This window comes from Diabrotica virgifera, chromosome 5, assembly GCF_917563875.1.
Source record: "Diabrotica virgifera virgifera chromosome 5, PGI_DIABVI_V3a".
NCBI lineage: Eukaryota > Metazoa > Arthropoda > Insecta > Coleoptera > Chrysomelidae > Diabrotica > Diabrotica virgifera.
In genome coordinates this window covers 15,725,436-15,747,752 of record NC_065447.1, presented here as the reverse complement: position 1 = coordinate 15,747,752, position 22,317 = coordinate 15,725,436, and the positions used below count along the sequence as shown (strand labels likewise).

General features: G+C 32.7%; 1 protein-coding gene across 2 annotated transcripts; it reads left to right on the top strand.

The window, feature by feature from the left end:
• Window positions 1–6,138: 6,138 nt before the first annotated feature.
• On the top strand, window positions 6,139–22,017 carry LOC114333017 (gastrula zinc finger protein XlCGF57.1-like). Of its 2 annotated transcripts, XR_007698413.1 has the most exons (3): window positions 6,139–6,471; window positions 17,370–19,107; window positions 19,187–22,017. XR_007698413.1 is itself a non-coding variant. In XM_028282835.2 (2 exons), the coding sequence occupies exons 1-2, from the start codon at window positions 6,246–6,248 to the stop codon at window positions 18,842–18,844; spliced, it is 1,701 nt and encodes a 566-aa protein (XP_028138636.2). In that variant the 5' UTR covers window positions 6,139–6,245; the 3' UTR covers window positions 18,845–22,017. The 2 variants fall into 2 exon arrangements, 1 of the variants encoding a protein (XP_028138636.2); XM_028282835.2 differs by having other exon boundaries at window positions 17,370–22,017.
• The last annotated feature ends 300 nt before the right edge of the window (window positions 22,018–22,317 follow it).

Below are 22,317 nucleotides of genomic sequence, written 5' to 3'. Positions count from 1 at the left end.
GATGTTTTTGGTGTAAAGTTAAAATCTTTGGAGTTATAGAGCAAAAATTGAAAAAACACCATTTTCGGGCGCCATTTTGTTTATAAAAAAATAGCACACTGTCTGCGGACTTTACATACCTATATTATTAATATATAGAATCATAAGATTCGATTCCAGCAGTAAAATTGCTGGTAAATAACTTTTCCCAAAAATGACCTATTCTCCGATATCTGCCCAGACTATTAATTTTCCTAGCTAGTGTTCCACACTTGTTCAGTGTAAAAGTTATTCATTTTGTATTCATTTCAAATTAAATTTTTAATTTTTCCAGTGTGCTTTTAATATTTTCGTTGAACTGACAATGTTGCATTATAGACCAGTAAAGATCTGCCAAAAAACGTCTATTTTTGGATGTGAGAGGTGGCATTCGGATTTTTGCAGATAAAGTTAGGTGACACCTTCAGTAATAATAATTGACTTATGCTCTTTCTCAAATATGCCCGGAACATTAATAAAAAAATTAAAATATTTAAAAATTTCGAAAAACATCGATTTTTTTCTGCTTTCTTTGCTTATAACTTTAAAACGATTCGTTTTGGAACAAAGTCGTAGAGAAATAGAATAAAGATAATTGAATTTTGTATGATATACGACTGGTAAAAAATGTGTTAAGGTATTACCTTTTCTGCAATATAGCAATAAATACAAAATAAGGGGGCAAAATAAGTCTGTTGTTATTCAATATTTTTTAACCACTTTGGTGGCACTTAGAACCTTAAGCAAGAAACCCATTATGAACGGCCAGCACGGCACAGCCCGGCACGGCACAGCACAGGCCGGCCCGTCCAAAAACCCATTTGTAACGGCCAGCGCGGCACGGCACCGGAAAAATGATCATTTGCCATAAATGATAATGTATTTTTATTAATAAAATATATACAGAGAGGGGCTAAATTATCGAATAAATTCATTTTCTCTAAAATGGACGGCTTTGGAAGAAAATACCAAAACAGGTCGATTTTTACTTTTAAATTACAATTTTTTGGCATATACAGTGGAACCTCGATTATCCGTCACCTCTGTTAACCGTCAGGGTCCATTAAGTTATATTGTATACACAAGTAAAAATTGAGTCATCAATTCATTTTGTTTGAGCATTGCGATAAGCCAAACGAAATTCATTGAAATGTACACGTGCAGTTATGCCATCACCGCATTTTTTATGTAAATCATTTTTGTTCTTATTCAGGGCTCTGGATTAAATTTCAATTTAAATAGGTAATGATAAATGATACCATACTTTTAGAGTTCTATTTTTAGAATCGCAAGCCGAAAATAAAAATGTACATCACACAAATTATTAGTTAATATCTGTGTGTCACCATAACAGTATGATTTTTATTTTTTTAATGTTCTGTTAACCGTCTTCTCGATTATCCGTCATACCCTTGGTCCGGTGCCCTGACGGATAATCGAGGTTCCACTGTATTTCATACTAGAGACGTCATTCATTTGAGCTTAATGATGTAATCGATAATTTTTTTAAATGGGAATAGGGGTTGTGTGGCATCTCATTTGAAAGGGTGTTCAATCCTCTATTCAGTAATATAAACAATAATATCATTATTTATACAGGGTGGCCAAAAGAATAATTTTTAAATTACATTAATTGACGCAAAAAGAAGAATGTATGTAATTTATTTAACTCAAAATACATTGTACTGCTGTCAGTAAATAGAAAAAAATGTTTATTTCACAAATAAACATTTCGTTTCACTTAAATTAAATCACAAACAACCTCCCACCTACCTCTTGACAGTTTGAACATTTAATTTAAGCGAAATGCAATGTTTTTTTGCCAAATAAACATTTTTTTCTATTTTCTGACATCATTAGAAAGTATTTTGAGTTAAATAAATTGCATACATTCTTTTTTTTTCGTCAATTAATTTAATTAAAAAAGTATTTTTTGGCCACAAATGAGATGCCACACGACCCATATTCCCATTTAAAATAATCATAGATTACGTCATCACGCTCAGATGGATAACGTCACTAGTATGAAATATATGCCAAAAAATTGTAATTTAAAAATAAAAATCGACGTGTTTCGGGATTTTTCTCCAAAGCCGTCCATTTTAGAGAAAATGAATTTATTCCATAATTTAACCCATCTCTATATAGGAGAAAAATGTTATGTATTGTTTTAATTTTATTTTAAAAACGCATCATGTCATCTATGATATATTTTAAAAACTATCGTAAAATAAAAGTTTTTAAAAGACATAAACTACACAATTTTAATGAATATGCATCATGTTAAAAAAACGAATTCATGGTTAAAAGATAATGTACGTACCTGTCCATTGATCAAAATGTTCGGATATTTGTACCCATGCATTGTCCTTTTTCTTGCTATCGTGATAACCTGGGTCCGATGCATCATACAAAAATGGGTATTCTCTGACACTCTCAATTAAAAGTTCGTCCATATTATTTCAAAAGAAACAACGCGCTTTCAATTAAAAAATCAACAATATAATATTTTATAACAATTATGACACACTGGCGCCGACTGGCCGTTGAGGCCGTTCGACTCCAACGGATTTTATTCTACTCGGAGAATTTCGGCCGTTCCGTTTGCGTGCTGGCCTGTGCCGGGCCGGGCTGGCTGCTCATAATGGGTTACGTTGCATTTAAAACTATACAAATGAATTTGGACTGTCCTGTGCCGTGCCGGGCTGTGCCGTGCTGGCTGTTCATAATGGGTTTCTTGCTTTAGTAATTCGCTTAGGAAATTCTTTGTAATATACTTAAATCGTGTACCAAACTTCATTAAAATCGACCTAATAAATGTTGCATAATAAATTTGCAATCTAAATGCTTTTAAAAAAGTTCAAATATTTTAAAATCTTTCTGAACAAAAAGAAGACCATTTAGAAGTTGGCTAATTTTTTTACATATAAAGAGGTGCTCTACCTATCTAATACTCTTTACAGAATTAAAATCGGATTATTTAAGGGGCCTCAGCAATGTTTTAAATTTATAAACAATGTTTTGGCTTATAAACAAATAGCTTTGTTTAATAATAAAAAAATAAATTTTTAGCAATGCAAATAATTAAAACCGGTATAATTTGACTTAAACTTTCAAATGCTGTCAGCAGAATTGCTATTTTATTTTTTAATCAAACGTTATTCGCGTTCAAAAATTGCAATTTTTCGATTTTTTGAAAGTTCCACCGCGTTTATCTCGAAAACTATGCATTAGGGTGGATCGAAAAATCGAAGTTTCGAAAACTGTTTTGGAATAGTGCGCAAAAGTTGCCAATTGGTATTACAAACCTAATCTTTATTTGCGATTTTTCAAAAAAAATTTATCTTCTGCCCTCTACCGGGGGTTGAAAAGATAAAAAAATAAAAAATACTTACTTATGATTTAAATTGAAAAGTTAAGTAATAAGTACATGTTATTATTATAAAAATGATATCCAATTGAAATATTTTTGAAATATGTCATATTTATTCTTCTACCCACTCCCTACCCTCCCCCTTAATTTTGATTATCTATTATTTGTAGTCTTTTTTTGGACTCAAATTTTGGCATATCTTTGTGCGAATCAATTTTTTCCTTGATAAAATTGTCTCTTTTTTGTGACCCAATAACCGATGAAGATGCTTCAGTTACGAGCTTCACGATTCTCTCTACAGATTGGGTGTGGCAGGGAAATATAGCGATGTCAATGATTTTCTCAGGAGATCCGGAAATAATATTTTTCAAATACTCTACTTTCAAACCTTGAAGCAATGGAGTGCAAGTTATTTTATTGTTTTGTCAATCAATAAGATCAATATAGTCATCTGCGTCAAAATTAATTTGTGGAATAATAAAAGGTCGGATGCTAGATGAATCATTATTGGCCTTAGTTTTTGCATTGAGAATGCGACGAAGTGAGCTCTCTTATATACGGGCGGGTGTCATGCAGCAGGCATAGCGGAAGATTTTGCGGATGTACAAAATAAGCATTTCTTTTAATTACGTAGTCTATAAAACTTTTTCAAATTTTGCTCTAAATATCGACTACGCTTAATTGTTTGTAAAACATGCTTTGCACCATTCACACATGATGAATTGCATTTGATCTGAAACCAAAAAGGAGCATAAACCATGACAATAAGTTTGGTCAGTTCCTTTAATTCTGATGTTGGATTTTCAGTGCTAACATAAACACGTATAATGCGATTCGCCAACGTTAGCCATCGAGAATGACTCAACTTTCCAGGGCTTTAACATTCCCCTCTAGAAATTGCGACACAAATTTGAAACAAATATTTCTGATCGGCACTTAAGGCAATTAAATCTACTTCTGGTCACAGTCACAGTCTTCACAGTCAATAATGTCACAGTTTACAACCGGCATATTTTCGCAATGCACTATTTGATTTCCTATAGTCCCTGCAAAAGCTCTTGGACTTTAAGTTTGACCGTCAAGCTTTTGGAAAAGATGCCGTAAAGGCAATTCATTAGCGTGAAGCTGACAGATAAATCTTTGTAAAGGACGGCCCAACTTTAACTCTAGTTGAAAAATTATACCATTTTTTCTTCCCGCATTTACCACAGTTCCGTCATATCCTACTACCACTAGTTCTTCTATATTATATATTATACCTATAACTCTCTAAAAAGTTCCCAATACTTTGATCAATGCTTAGAGCCGATCCAGAAAGGGGTAGGTACTGTGTGACTTAAAAATATGGAGCCTGGTTCTTGAACTAATGTAACGTGCTCTTCGAGTGCGTTCTTCTGTGGGGCTTGCCTTCAATATTTTCGATAACGAAGGTTTTATCTTTCCTACCGTCAAAATATATGGCCTTCAAAGTTTCGGGAGAGTTTTGCATAAAACCTTTTCTTGATTGATCTCTTGCTCTTCTCAGTTTGTTTCTTGAAAGTTCAAAGTCGCAGCACCCCTCACCCCGAAGATGGGACTAATAGACTAAACAAACCAGGGCCGCCAGGACTTTGGCGGGCTTCTGTTAATAATGCCAACAAATTGTTTTTTTCGTTTTTAAAAAGCCTGTAGAGGGCAGAAGATGTAATTTTATCCAAAAGTCGTAATAATATTTTCTTATTGTCGTTACTAAAGGTAAATTTTGGTGGGTATTCCAATTCAATTTGTCAATTTTTTTTATTTTGTGATTATTACTCCATTTTTTTTCGTTTTTCAAAGGCCGGTAGAGGGCAGAAGATGTAATTTTATCAAAAGGTTGTAATAACACTTTTTTATTGTCGTTACAAAAGGAAACTTTTGGTGGGTATACCAAATCAATGTGTCAATTTTTTAAAAATATTGCGATAATCGATCCACCCTATTACACAACTTGAAAAACGCTATTTTCGGTTAGGTATAAGAGTCGTACCAGTTTTTTATGACGCGAAGTGTATCTTGCATTTTTTATATACAAATATTTTTTGTACAGAATTTTGTCGCACTCTCATAATTTTCCGCCCTAGGCAACTACAACTACCTATATTGCCTAATCCCTAATGGATAAAGCGGTTCTGCCCGTAGATCCGCCACTGGAACTACATATATTCTGCTCTTAAGGTACGTATCCATACAAGGGTGAATGAGTGAACCGCGTTCCGTGTAGCAGCTTGAATGGATACGGTATGAGCTCCCTGGAGCTCCCCTACATACCCATACATAAACCCAAAACGGTTGAATCGAAGAGGATGAGCGCCGAGTGAGGTTTTTACCGGTTCTCGGTTCACCGACGCGCGACGTATCCACCAACTATGTGGAGCTCCTTTTCTATTGATAGCGCCCTCTGTTGATAAGTAGTATAATTTTGGTTTACTGTTCTCTACATTTGATCTGCCGTACCGATAAGGTAGAGTCGTGTTGGGGAAACCTGGCGTGCCCAATTTATTAAAAGGCGGCAAAATTTTAAGTTTGACCTGTGGTTTGGGGGATTTGATCTTAAATTTGGGGGAATTTCAGTTTCTCAGTTGGGGCCAGCTCTCTCCCATATCACTGGTTGGGGCAAAGAATACATATCTCTCACATATGGGAGATATTCTTTGGTTGGGGATTTAGAAAATCTCATCTGGCAACCCTGGCAACTCTGTTCCTGACATTGACATTGACAAATCAAATCAGAAATCAATAATAACCACAGATTTTACTGGTTTCATTTTCACTTTTTTTTTTATGTAAAATTATTATTGGTGTATTTATAATACATAAAAGCAAGTTTAATTAAATGGAGGTCAAACAAGAAATTAACGAGGAAACCTGTAAAACAGAAAGAGAGTATAATGGCTTGGATGATGCTCTTTTATATGCCTTTGAATCTGAACTTCAAGAGGAGTCTAATAAGAAAAGTACTCATGGCACATATGATCCTTTAGACTTGCAGAAATGCCCCATAAATACTGAAATAGAACAACATAGAGATCCATTTGAAGAAATCCAAGAAACTGAAAAAGGTGAGCTACAAAATATTTAGTAGTAAGTAGAGTAAGTAGAGGTAGTATAAATTGGAATAACTGTTTCACAATCACAATGTCATTCGATTTTTTGTTGATTTGATTGTCTTGAGGTAGGCATTAAAGGGGTCCAGAAACTGCGTTATTGTTCAACAAGCAAACAAAAATGACGCAAAACGTAAGTGTGTGGGTTGAAAACTGTCGTTGTTGTTGGCGTGCAAAAATTATGGAGTAATCAGGATCAGCTTGATTATGTCTGTCGAACTTGTTCGATAAGCTCCACAGTTCCAGCAAACCAACTGTTTATCCATAAGTGGCGCATTCATTTATTTTTTAACATGGACCTCAGAGGTAAACTACACTATGTTGCCATGGTGTTATTTTGAACAAATTACTTTAATCCACTTATTTTATTAGTTGGATTATACAAATTGGTGTTCTAGTTTCCTTTATGGGTAGACGGATTACGGATATGAAATTTATACCAATGAATTCTGTTTCACTTACTGATAATTGTACAAAAAAATTTTATTGGGGTTAACTGTAGTGTTAATAGCAATGATGATTGCCAACCTTTCGTATCTGTCACCACATGTTATATGCCCCAAATATTGTAGTTTTCTTATTTTGATGGAATCCACTTAGTATCTCCCTGCTGTTCTCTATTCTTCTTAGTACTTCTTCATTGGTTATTAGGGAGGTTTTGTAACTGCCTAACATAACGTATCTCCCTATACGTAAAGCACTAACATACTATAACCATGATGAACGTTAAGTCAAGTCAAGTCATTTATTCATGTCAATATACAAAAGTACTTACATACGTCGAAAAATAGTATACAACTTTGGTTCACAGATATAAAATACAAATATAAAAACACAAGATATATGTAAAATACAAGCATAAAAACACAAGGCATAATATGAAATAAACATACATCAATTAAGAGGATCGGTACGTATTTTCGGCTGCAATGCTATTCAAATGAGGATTCATTTTTTTCGAATCCTGAGAAAACTAATAAGTATTTTTGAAAAATTTAAACGCAGAATGAAAGATCACGTTATTAGCGAGGGCCGAAAGTCCCTGAGAACTTCTATAATGTTTATTTTAATAAGTTACAGGGGTGAAAAACTAAGAGAAAATTTAGTGTGATTTTTAATTTCAAATATATCATTCAAAATAAACTTTTTATTTATTCTAAGGGACTTTCGGCCCTCGGTAATAATTTAGTCTTTCATTCTGCGTTTAAATTTTTCAAAAATATTTATTGGTTTTTTCAGGATAAGAAAAAAATAAACGCAATGCTGTGGTAAAATTTTCCAAATCTATCTTTGTCTTACAACGCACTCAGCCGAATATAATATTGTCAGCATATATTGTCAGTCAGACACTGACAATCAGTGACAATTTTAAATTTTAAATATTTGACATTGCATCGGGAATATGTTGAGTTATTGATTAAATATTATAGAAATATAGTGTATTTGATAAATAATTGATTTAAGACGTGAATTTAATAAAAAGTTATTTATTGTGTATTATTTGTGGAAGATCCAAGCAGAGAATACATCAGGATAATATATTCTGTGATCCAAGTATTTTGTTGTTAAAGATGTTCAAAATTTAAGCGTTCCATAACAATATATTATTAAAAAATCACTTTAACACTTTTCCTCTTTTCTCGATTGAGTATTAGTCTTTGTTGTACAAATAAATTATTACAATCACTGAATACATAGTTAGTGAAAAAATTATCACATTTATTAACTGAATTAATAATTTCCAATTATACAAATAACAGTTATCCAAGAACATTCAAAACCCATCTCTTTAAATTAATGATGACATTTTCAAGTAGAATGACATTCTAGTAATGTTTACATATCCATACCAGTGTGAATTTTACTACACGTAATTTGCTGTGTAAAGACAGAAAAAGTAGAGATACACGTAAAATATTTGCGAATTATGTACCCATAGCCTTAAGACAAACACTTTCTGGGTTCCTAAGAATAAACAAAGTACAATTCAACAATTCACATCCCAGTTCCAAACATTAAAGTTAAAATTTAAAAATTCATCACTGCTGTAAAATGCTTGGCTTATGAGAAAATTCTTTAGTTGTTTTCTAAATTGTAAAGTTGGTAATTCAGTAGGCAACTTGTTGTAGAATGTTAAACCATATGAGTTTGGTCCATCTCTACTTCTTTGGAGCCTGGTGTAGGGCAGTATTAAGGCATGCTTATTTCTGGTTTCATATTGGTGTACATCCTCATGTCTTTGATGACAATCTGTATTTTGTTTCACATGAACAAGACTATCCAGAATAAATAGCGAAGGCAGAGTCAGTATGTGCAGTGCAACAAATGCTTGCCGACATTCTTTCTGATAGGACAGGCCAGCAATTATCCTTACTATTCTTCTCTGAATACGAAAGACATCTTTGGCTCCAACACTGTGACCCCATGCCAAAATTGCATAGCTGATGTGTGAATGACACAGTGCAAAATAGGCCTGTTGTAAAGTGAACTGAGATACACACTCAGAAAGTCTTCTAATCAGAAAAGTTGTAGTTCCTAACTTAGCAACAAGGGACTGTGTATGAGCCTTCCAACATAATCCTGCATCCAAGTAAACTCCCAAAAATTTTATTTGTTTGTCTGCATCTCCGGATGGAAGCTGTCTTGTTGAAAAAATCAAAGACTGGGTTTTATTGATGTTTAGAAGCAACATATTTGCTGCAAACCATTGTTCTGCCTTATCTTGTGCTTGCTTTGATGCCTCTATTGCTGCCTTACAATCCCAATCTTTGCAGGTAATACTAGTATCATCAGCAAAAAGAGTAAATGAACTGGTAAGGTCTATCTGTGGAAGATCATTAATATAAATTAGAAACAAAAGTGGTCCCAATATTGAGCCTTGAGGTAATCCAATATTTATAGCTCCCTCTGCCGACCTCACTCTACCCACCTGCACACTCTGCTTTCTATCGGAGAGATAGCTGGAGATCATTGCAATGCTACTATCTCCAAACCCATATCTCTCCAATTTCCTGGGAAGCAGTTCATGTGAAACACAATCAAAAGCTTTGCTTAGGTCACAAAATGTAGCCGACAGATAGAAGCTCTGCTCAGAAGCCTCTTGAATCTTCATCACTAAGTCCATGATGGCTTTTGTCGTATTTAGACCCCTCCTAAAACCAAACTGACTATTTGTGAACAAATTTTTGGATTCAAAGTACTTAATAATCATTGCTGACATATATTTCTCAAATACCTTTGATATTATAGGAAGGAGTGATATTGGCCTATAATTGGATGGGTCATCATTGTCACCCTTCTTATAGATCGGTACCACCACTGCTTTTTTGAGCAGATCAGGAAAGATGCTTTCCTTAAAGCAGTGATTTATAAGTGTTGTTAATGGACCAGCAATGAGATGTTTCACTCCTTTTATTATGTTAACCGAGAATCCAAAGTAGTCTCTACTTTTCTTGTTCACCATATTTGTTAAAATGTCTCTGGTTTCAACGAAAGAAACATCTTGGAAGAAAAATTCTTCCTCAAACATGGTGACATTAAAATCCAAGGGATTGAAAAAGGAGGGTTGAATCTGGGTTTGCAAGTTACAGGCAACATTAGTGAAGAAGTCATTAAATTCGTTAGGTGTAATTTTTATTTCTAACTTACTTTTAGACTTGTTTCTGTGTTCATTGATGATATCCCACATACACTTAACTGGATTGGATGCAGTTGAAATAAGGTTATCATTGTCCCTTTGTTTAGCAGATTTTATTGCTAATTTGTAATCTTTTTTGTGATTTGCTAATAGAGTTTTCTGAGCCAATGTAGGAAACTCATCATACTGCTCCTTTAGTAAGTACAGTGTTTCCCTCATGGACTTCAAATCATCGTTGAACCAGTTTATTAGTCGACTTTGATCTCTACGTTTTTTATAGGATTTTTCAGGAAAAGAGTGTAAGAAAGCCTTACTTAATTCATTATGAAATGCAAAGAATTTAGCTTCAGCAGGCAGGTCAGAATTTTTTAGAAACTCCCATTTTAAACCTTCAACATATGAGAAAAAGAACATTTACCCTTTTGTGTAATTGGTCTAAAAACAGATCTAACAAGTGCTGGATCATTACCACTAGTAGGCACAAGGAAATCAAGAAGCTGGCCACAATGATCAGTGAGTGCAGTCTCAACAACCTCCAGATTACAGTCATGATGATCCAAACTCAGAAATATATTGTCCAGACAATTATTCCCCCTTGTAGGTTCAAAGACCAACTGGGATAGTCCAAAAGAGGAAAACAAGCTACATACTTCAACATATTCTCGAGTAACAGACAGAAAATTCACATTGAAGTCCCCCACAACTAATAGATTACCTTTACCATGAACTATAGTCAATGCTTGCTCCATCATTTCCAGAAAAATATCCAAAGAAGCAGATGGTTTCCTGTAAACTGAAATTACATATAATTTAGATGTTTTTAAAAAAATACAACATATTTCCACGCATTTTACAACAGTCATGGCATTTACTTCATTTATTAATTTAAAATCATACATGGATTTAAGAAAAATAGCTGAACCTCCCCCTATGCTGGCTCGGCAACTAGCTGCAGCCAATCTATAGTCGGTTATATGTAAGGCTTCAATCTCTCCATTTGTGTGCCAATGCTCTGTTACACAAACAATGTCACAATTTTTGTCAGCTAGAAACATTTCAAATTCATTTGTTTTATTCCTCATTGAATGTATATTTATGTGAAATAGCTTTAGTTTATTCTTGTGTTTTGCACCACAATCAGGCTGTTGACACTTGGATGCAGCATATTTTTTAAATGGAAGGTCATCTACAGCATTTGGTTTTATGACCTCATCACACTCGTTTGCTTTTACTTTTAAAAATTTCCACCTCTATTGTCAAATAAATCTTTATACCTGTTCATGTGAAATCTTTTTACCCCTACACCAGCTGGCCAGAAGTCAGGTTGATACATCTTGTCCTTGTGGTTAAAAGGAGCAGATACTACGAAACGCTTTAACATATGTTCCTGGCTAGGCAATTCTTTTACTGTGATGATAGTTTCTTCCATACCCCGTTTCTCCTTTAGGAATTTATAAATATCATCTTCTGTGGAAGTTCTTCTAATTCTGTACAAGTATAACCATACCTTACTCTGTTCTCCCAGGAAACCTCTGTTATTTTCATCTAGACTTATCTCTGCAGTACCAATATTTCTTTTTGTTTTCCATTTTTCCCTTCGTCTGTTTACCATTTCTACAAATCCACTATTTTCACATGACTCATTATCATTTTGCACTTCCTCATTTACTCCATTATTCTCCAAATTAAACGTTTTTCCTTCTTTTGTTTATTTATTTATTTATTAATTAACGGGATAAACCCAATACATACAAAATACAATAAAGCAGAGCTTTCGTCTTAATAATGAAAATATAAAATTTAGATACATGTAAAACTACAACTAAGTATAAAACACAAACATAAAAAATAAAAGAATATAAAATATTGTTAAATGATGAAAACAACTGAATCCATTATAACAGTTAAATCTAATTAATTTTTTGAATTCAAAATTCAAGACGCCCGAGTTCTTGTTTAATAGAGGAAACTGAAGAACCAAACAGATCTATTAGATGACTAAACTTGTTTCCATACAGGGTCAATCTACTAATTGGTTCATATTGACCATAATTTGTAGCATGCCGTTGTTCCTTGAATATTTGTGGATTTCATGTCAATCTAGCAGGTATATTTAAGTATATAAGACTTAACAATTCTTCGGAGTTAATGACACCAGAGATAATTTTGCAAAGATAACAAATATCCAACATGACTCTTCTGCGTTCAAGAGTTTGTAAATTTAGTCTCATTAATATATTGTCATAAGTATAATTTCCGACTGTTAAACCCATCTTAAAAGCTGCAAAACGTAAAAATTTGTTTTTAACCTTTTCAATATTTAGGATTTGATATGCTAACTAGGTGACCAGACAATAGAACCATATTCAATAATTGATCTCACGATACTGCAATATAAGATCTTTATTGTGTGAATTGACAAATCTTTTGATGAACGTAATACAAAACCCAATATCTTAAATGCCTTCGAAACAGTATGATCAATGTGAGAGTAAAATGTTAATTTACAATCAAATATTATACCTAAATCCCGAATTTCGTTCACATGTGTGACAGGAGTATTATTAATAAAATATTGATGGTGAATAGGCGAATGGGATCTAGCAAAAGTTATTAAAAAGCATTTATTAATATTAAGTTCCATATCATTTCTAACACACCACTCATAAAAATTATTTACTTGTGACTGAAGCTGAAAAATGTTATCCTCATTATTGACAGTCTTATATATTTTAACATCATCAGCAAACATTAAAAAGTTAACTTCCTTAAAAATAGAGTGAACATCATTCAAGAACAAATTAAATAGAAGGGGGCCACAGTGGGAACCTTGCGGTACTCCAGATGTAGCTGTAAAAGCATTAGAAAGAAAACATCCTATTTTTACACTTAAACTTCGATTAGTCAGGTAACTTTGCATCCAATCAAATAGACTTCCAGAAATACCATATGCTGTAAGTTTCGCAAGTAAGATATTATGATTGACCTTATCGAATGCTTTAGAAAAGTCAGTATAGATGGAATCTACTTGTAACTTGTTTTCCAAAGCAATAACAATGTCACTCTGATAAAGAAGTAAATTAGTTACTGTAGATTTACCCTGTACAAAACCGTGTTGTTCATTCACCAGAATACTACTGAATTCACAAGTAAGCTGCTTAGTAACTAAATAATCTAATAATTTTGGAATTGCTGATAAAGTACAAACTGCTCTGTAGTTTTCAACATTTGACTTTGAACCAGATTTAAATATAGGTTTTACGTAACTACGTTTCCAGCAATCAGGGAAAACCCCTTCTTGCAAAGATTTATTGAAGAGTATATATATTATTTTAATAGATAGTTAGGAATGGTTTTGGTTTATTTTTATTAGATTTGTTGTTGACGTTGTCAGCTGTTTTGGTGCAAATGATCTACTGCTTGCTACCATCTGACTGTATGTTTTATCTACTGTTTGTGTAGGCAGCATGTTCTGTGTTGACATCAAAGTGGGTTCACTTGTTGTTGGTTCACTTTCACTTTTTTTCTCACTTTGGTGATAATTACTGTTTACAGTTTTTTGATCAGTGGTTTTTCCAGATACATTTTTTTCTAAAAAGTTGATTCTTTGCAACAATAATCTATTATTTTCTTTTAGAATACCATTTTTATCTTCCTAACGTTAATACGCAATTTTTGTAACTGCCTAACGTAACGTAGTCATTTTTTAAATTCCGGTGACGTTAAAAAATAAAACAATGTTCACACAGTATATATAGTACATATTACTATACTAAATAGTAAAAATACTATAATTAATATACAGGGTGTAACAAAAATACAGGTCATAAATTTAATCACATATTCTAGGACCAAAAATAGTTCGATTGAACCTAACTTACCTTAGTACAAATGTGCACATAAAAAAAGTTACAGCCCTTTTAAGTTACAAAATAAAAATCGATTTTTTCCAATATATCGAAATCTCGTCGGCTTAGGGACACACAAAACTAACTACATTTCAGGTAAGGGCAAACTTCCTATGATAATATCATAGGAAATTTGCCTTACCCGAAATGTAGTTAGGTTTGTGTGTCCCTAAGCCGACGATCTGTTATAGATATTTTATTGAAAATGGACATGTGGCATTCTTATGGCAGTAGTATCTGAAAAAAAAAATTATAGTGAAATTTAGACACCCCGTAATAATTTTATGGTGGTTTTGTTCCTTTAAACCCCTCCAAACTTTTGTGTACATTCGAATTTAAATATTATTGTAGTACCATTAGTTAAACACAATGTTTTAAACCTTTTTTGCCTCTTAGTACTTTTTCGAAAAGTCTAGTTTTTATTGAGATATTTTGAATATATGTCAAATCCACCACATATTTGTATAGTTAAGTACGATTATAGAGACTTGGTAATAATATGAAAATTTATTTATGATTTACATTTTTAGGTATATGTACCTATTTTGAACCATATTAAAAAAGAAGCGACATCTCGATAAAAAGTGCATTACAAAGAGGCAAACAAGTTTTAAAAACACTGTGTTTAACTAATGGTATCGCAGTAATAGTTTAATTGGAACGTACACAAACATTTGGGGGGATTAAAAGAACAAAGCCCCCATAAAATTTATTGAAAAGAATTATAAAAGAAGCCGCAACTTGATAAAAACTGCCTTATCGAAAAAATACTAAGAGCTAAAAAAGTTTTAAAAATATTGAATTTAACTAATGGTTCCACAATAATAATTTAATTGAAACGTACACATAAGTTTGGGGGGTTTAAGGGAACAAAACCCCCATAAAACTTTTTTGGGGTCAACAAATTTCACTATAATTCACAATAAGAATGGCACATGTCCATTTTCAATAAAGAATCTCTAATAGTTTTCGATATATTCAAAAAAATAGATTTCCATTTTGTAACTTCAAAGGGCTGTAACTTTTTTTATGTGCATATTTGTACTAAGGTAAGTTAGGTTCATTCGAACTATTTTTGGTCCCAAAATATGTGATTTAATTTATGACCTGTATTTTTGTTACACCCTGTATACAATTGTATAAAAAGGTAAATGTGAATTATGAAATTGTATGGTTTTAATCGCTTCTATTTAAATATAAAAATATTATTTTTCCTTAGTTTTAAATTTTTTATTTTTGTTTATACCTAGTTTTTAGTTGTAAATTATTGTACCTACATCAGAATTCCAGTATAATGTAAATAGTTTGTTCATATTTATTTGAAAATTTTACTGAAATTAGGTTATTTGTTTATCTAGTTATTGTGGTGATCACTGCTGTATCTCTTAACCTTCCGATGACCAACCTTTTTTTGTTACACGGATGACCAAAGGGGGGGGGGAAATGACCCCAGGTCAAAAATGTCAAAAATGACAATTAACAAAAAAATGAAAGTTTTTTTTTTTAATTTTAATTTTTTTTTTTTGGATGGACTTTATGTCATTCAGCCAGTCACAACATGAGTATTAGTGTCATGTGTAGTGTGTATGTTGAGTAAGTATCTTGTTACTTTGCAAAGTCGACGTCATTAGAGCAAAACTACTTGTAATTACACATAATAGACGCTATTTTACGAAACATCAACTTCAAAATATATTTTTTATTCGTAAAATATAGGGAACTTTTTTTATTTCAAAATATGAGGATATCTAGAATGATATTAAAGTCAAATAAAAAATAATGGGTTAAAAATTAAAAATACTTTTGAATTTATTAAAGAAAAACATACGCTGGGGTCACTTTTTCCCCCGCTTGGTCATCCGAAGGTTAAATACAAGATTTGTTTGTTTTGATTTATTAATAGACAACTTAAAAAACAATCAAATTTTAAATCTATTATGAAGTTGCAATTTCCAATAACAAACATAGAATAATTTTACTCAAATAGACTAAACCAATAAACCTCAAATGTTTATACACGGACACGGGCGGTCCGCTGATGAATGTTGATTTGGTTATTTGGTAGAAGGTAATCGGGAACGATCCTTTTGTGCATTCGGTAACTTTCGTCTCGATAGGGATGAGTCCTAACATACGTATAGTCGTATCAGAGCGTTACCTTAGGTAATACGTATCTCGATGCTTTAGTTCGTTCAATCATTAATGCGCATGCGTATATGTCAAAAAGATACGTTACGTTTACCTATTTGTGTGCACAAAAACTCCCTATTCTGTCTGTCCAGGAGATTCTCAGCATTCTTCGATATGTCCACATTTCAAATGCTTCCAATCGATTGAAACAATGTTTATTAAGAGTCCATGTCTCCACACCATACAAAAGAACAGAAAATACATACAACTTTAATACTTGCTTTATAAGATTTAGGCTGAGCTTTCTACTAAGTACATAATATATGGTTCATATTATTGAATGCATTTCTAGCCTTTTAGAATTATAGTAGATAAATCAAATTTCCAACAATTTCAGTAGTTACAGAGCAAAAACGGTTCTCCTTTAAAATCAATATGGCGGCCAGCGCAACGGCGGAATTCATTCGCGGTTTTAAATTTACAATACTATTTACCCCCCCCCCCCCTAAAGATTAGAAAAATAAAATTTTGGGCAGCTAGGCATGCAAATGCTATCCCGATTGGACTATAATATATTTTTGACTCTGATATTATGGCGTGTAACTTTTTTTATTGTAAACCTATAAAAATCCATTTAACCACTTACAGTCATGTGTTTTGACTATATGTGCGAACTGACTAAATTTTCAGCGAACTTAAATATAATGTATTTTGAGAATGAAGGAAAATGTAAAAAATGGCATTTTAACGTTTTCTTTACTAAGATTTGATCAAAAACTTGTTTTGAATCAAAATAACATGACATTTTTGAGTCTCTTCTAATAAAACATTATTTTTCCATTGATACTTTATGATAAAATATATAAAATACCCCGCACAAACCTTATGGAAATTAGGTACCAGTGAATTTAGTTCATACTTTGGGAAGCATCCTGATGAAAAGTTCTCATGGACAGATCTCGATCTGATGGAGGATTTTCAATATATAGAGGCACAAACTCGGAAAGTTATATGATTTTTAACACCAATAGTTTTTGTCTGAGTGATTTGACATGGAATGTATCTTAAAGTTTGCCAAATGGCGCTTGGTAATTTTTACCTTTCAGCCATCGATTTGATTATTGCATTCATTTACCCTTTTACTCAAATGATTATATTATAGTTTATTTGTTTTTTAGTTTATCTGCCAGATGGAATCAAAGTCGAAATCCTGGAGAAACCCATTGAAGCTTCATCTTACGAAGGAAATGGTATTAGTCGACACACTGAAACAACAACATTAACTAAAAATATAAAAAGTGTGAGTGGAAAAAGACCTTTTAAATGTGACCTTTGTCTCAAGCAATTTAGATTAGCTAGTGGTTTGACAAGACATTTGAGAGTGCATACTGGTGAAAAACCTTACATGTGTGAAGTTTGTTTTAAACAATTCTCTCTTAAAGATAATTTGAAAGTACATTTAAGGATTCATACTGGAGAAAAACCTTATCAGTGTGAGATTTGTTATAATCGGTTTGCTCAACTAAGTCAATTGACTTATCACATGTCAGTTCACACTGGAGAAAAACGTCACAAGTGTGAGGTTTGTTTAAAGCAGTGCATTAGTGCAAGTGAGTTGACGATACATTTGAGAGTGCACACTGGGGAAAGACCTTACACGTGTGACATTTGTTTAAAACCGTGTATTAGTGCAGGCGATTTGACAAGACATTTGAGAGTGCACACTGGGGAAAAACCTTACATGTGTGAAGTTTGTTTCAAGCAGTTTAGTACTCAAGGTAATTTGAAAGTACATTTGAGGATACACTCTGGAGAAAAGAATTACAAGTGTGAGATTTGTTGTAAGCAATTTAGTGAAGCAGGTACTTTGAGAAAACATATGCGAGTGCACTCTGGGGAAAAACCTTACACGTGTGAAACTTGTTTTAAAGACTTTTCTTCAACAAGTAGTTTGAAAACACATTTGAGAGTGCACACTGGAGAAACACCTTATCAGTGTGAGACGTGTTTTAAGCAGTTTATTACAGCAAGTCATTTGAAAGTACATATGAAAAAGCAGGACGGAGAAACACCTTATCAATGCGAGATTTGTTTTATTCGGTTTTCTCAAAAAGTTCAATTAATCTCCCACATGACAGTTCACAATGAAGAAAACCCTCACAAGTGTGAAATTTGTTTCAAACACTGTATTAATGCAAGTGATTTGACAAAACATTTGAAAGTGCACACTGGGGAAAAACCTTACACGTGTGAGACGTGTTTTAAGCAATTTACTACTGCTGGTAATTTGAAAAGTCATTTGAGAGTGCACACTGGAGAAAAGCCTTACAAGTGCGAGGTTTGTTTTAACTGGTTTGCTCAAAAAGTTCAGTTAACTTCTCACATGGCAGTTCACACTGGACAAAAACCTCACAAGTGTGAAATTTGTTTTAAACAGTTTAATAGATCAAGTCATTTGAAAGTACATTTTAGCGTGCACACCGGGGAAAAACCCTACAAGTGCCAAACTTGTTTTAAGCAGTTTATTACAGCAAGTATGTTGAAAAGACATTTGAGAGTGCACACAGGGGAAAAACCTTATAAGTGTGAGATTTGTTTTAAGCAGTTTTGTAAGAACAGCAGCTTGAAATCCCATTTGATGTTGCATTCATAAATATTTTCTCTTTAAGTCATTTGATGCAGCCTATGATTTGAACAGTATCGGCTGGTCAGGGGAGGCAAGGGAGGCTGAGCCTCCTTATAAAATTTTTACACACCCTAAACTGTTTTGTTTATTTTGAATCGCGAAAAGCAACAAGCACTCTTACTATAAAAAGTGGCAATTCGATTATTTCTAAAGACCACTGGTATCTAGATATCTGTCTTCATTTTGCTGTTGTGGCGAGCAGTCGTTTGTTAGAAGATCCATTGTACAAGGTAATTATGATTTATTTTTTATACCGGTAAAAATTTTCACTAGTTTTTCTAAATCCTAAACAATATTTTATTGTTTCAGGCTTTTTGGCTTTCGGCTTTCCGTTATTTTCCCTAAATGGTAACATTACGTTCTCATAAAACTACTTTTTGAAGTTATATTTCTTTAGGCGCGATTTCATTGAGGGTGAAATTTTATTAATCTGCGCACACAGGCAGTATGGAGTTAGTTACTAAATGTTTTAATTTATGTATGTATCAGTCCAGAAAAGGTGTGGAAATAATATATTAGTGTTTTTAAATATATTTTTCTAAAAACGTGTTAAAAATACAATTTATAGCACTCCATAGGAGCGTTAAAAATGCTACTTTAAAGCACCAGTGCTTTAAACATTTTAAGGCACTGCAGTTAAAAGTGAATTGTCAAATTGTGAAACGTCAAAATATTTATATTTCATTTATTAACATTAATATTAATAATACAAATTGCGCAATTTGAAAAAGGTGGTTTAAAAAGTTTTTTAAAATTTCATTTAAACTGTATTATTGCATTTTTAACACGTTTGTAGAAAAAAACTATTAAAAGTTAGAATATACAAAAATAAAAGTACAAGATGTTATTCTGATTTACGTATTGACAATATAGGCAGTTTTGATGTAATGTCAAGAAAAATATAAAAATGGAATGTCAATCAAGTTCAAGTAAAAGTTTTTGTAGGTATTGTCCTGTAATTGAGAATGAATAAATTATAATTGTTGATATATAAGACGTTTGTAGAAAGAATATTGTATGATATAGGTACGTGTTAAAAAGTATATTTTTAAGGCACTTACGTGAATTTCAGAATGAGCGAAGCGAATCTTTCACACGAAACTTTCACATACGTGCCTTAAAATTGTACCTTTAACATTTATATCATAAATAGGTAACTATTATTATAATTTTTGTGTATTTGGACTACTAACTACCTCGGGAATAAGATAATAAGTAATACTATTTAAAGTATTTTATAATTCACTTCGTCTGTTTGTCACTATGTCTGAGAAATCTTGTAGTCCGGATAAACAAAAGGGTATAGCTCAGTGGTAGAGCGTTGGACTGGAGATCAAGAGGACCCCGGTTCGAATCCTGGTGTTTTCTAATCTTTTTTTAATTTTTGGTATTGTTTCAATAAAAAGTTTTGTAAAGTAGTAAGTAAAAATTAATTTAATCTTTAAATAAAATACAAATAAACTGTCCGAAAGTATATTTATTTCATTGAAATCATATTTAGAAGTATAACTTCTTACCTGCGTACAAAGTACACACACATTCTTTTTTTTAATGCATCCAATTTCTGCATCCTTTTTACCATAAATGGTCTATGGTTAGATGTTTCCGGAAATCGAATGGATTGCTCTTATCGTACATGAATTTATGGGTCACGTTCCCTCGAAGTTCGTTTCTACCACGGTGTGGTAATCGCTGATGTGGTTATCAGCCAATTAAAGTTTTCAGTCGAGACTTTATCCCGGATTTTTATCGCTGCTAGTCAAAGCGCGGTAAAATATTCATATATTTTATTTTTGGGTCTATTTAACTTTGGATTAAACAGTACAACACACAAAAAGGAATGTTATGCTACTTTTTTAAACCATCAAATAAATCTGACTATGACTTTTTTATTTTCAATTATTTAGCCGTGTGTACGAGTATGACATTCAGCCGTGTTATGGATGACCTGTATCTGATGGGATGGATGTATCTTTAACGTAAAGTTATCCTGTAGTTAAGTTATAATCCTCGAATTGGTGTGATGTATCAAATTTAACTTAACTATGTATTTGCGTTATTTCTTGACAGTTCTTGAATTATCTGATATATCAATTGTCACTTTATAACGCGACATTAAACCTCAAGTTATGAGATAACTTTGTAGTTATGTAAGGATATGTAAGGTTAGGTTCATCTTTTGATTTGTTTTTAGACAGAAATCAAGTGAATTTAGAAGCTAATAATTTAATAATGAAGAATAGAAGGGTAATTCAATTTTAAAAATTATACAAAAATCAAATCGAGAGATATAAGTTGAAATTTTATTTTAAGTGCCTACTGAGCTTTCTATCCAGAGTTGCCAGATGATATTTTATAAATCCCCCTCTTAGAAACTGAAATTTCCTCAAATTGAATGTATTTCCCAAATTTAAATTTTTGCCGCATTTTAATAAATTAGTAGTCAAATGAAGAGAACAGTAAACCACAATTATTATACTACTTATCAACGAGGGAGCTGGAAATAATTAATAGTTCCTATCGTCTTTGATTATATGGGAGTATAATATACAGTTCTGTGTACATTCGCAAATTTAATTTACCATGACCCCTTAAAATCCTCCGTAATTTTCCGCCCCCAAAAAATCACACTACAATTTCTGCTTAGAAAGATTTCCCTAGACGCTTTCAAATTACTCCAAAATTGTGGGAAAATACACCAATCTGGCAACCCTGTTTCTATCTATCGTTTGAAACACCACCGAACCCGAACAGCTGTTTGCTGTTCGGTCATCGACGATGGGTATTTACTTTTACGGTCCTCTACCCATCCTGGAGCATGTTCCGAAATATCTCTCGAGCCCACTCCAACTTGTACTATTTCTACATAAGGTTCTCTTTGTTACGTCAAACTTTATTCATCAAATGTTATTTCTAATATAACGTTGAAAAAATAACTATCTCATAACTGTGAAGAATACATCACACCGAATTTTACCTAAATGTTTATGGGCATCTTTATACCTGAGAGTAATCTTAACTTTAACTCAAACGTTAAAGATAACTTCGGTCATCCATCACACGACTGATTATTGTAACATTGTAATCTTTCATTTTTTTGCAAATTGTATTATAAGTGTAATAAATAATTTATTGACGTTCATTTTGTCTTATTGCATATCTCTTTCGACTTTCACTACACATGGTAATTGGTTTAGGAGGAAATTTAATTTAGTTAACCCACAACTTCGTTAATTTGCTGAAGAGTAAAACTGGCCAGATTTTGGTGTGTTCAGGATGTCTGTCTGGTTTTATTTATTTAGCTTTCTGTTTATTCTTCCAGCTCTCATTCTTTCACGCTCAAATTATTTCAGAAAAAAATCTGTTTTAATTTTATTCCGTTTTCTGGCTCTCGAATCCCACCTTCTTCCTGTCTCTTGTTTCTCGAGCTTTCTTAGCCG

Coding starts and splice junctions, on each gene's coding strand:
- LOC114333017 (XM_028282835.2), top strand. CDS start 6,246: ATGGAGGTCAAACAAGAAATTAACGAGGAAACCTGTAAAACAGAAAGA. Junction 6,472..17,369: donor AATCCAAGAAACTGAAAAAG/GTGAGCTACAAA, acceptor TTTGTTTTTTAG/TTTATCTGCCAGATGGAATC.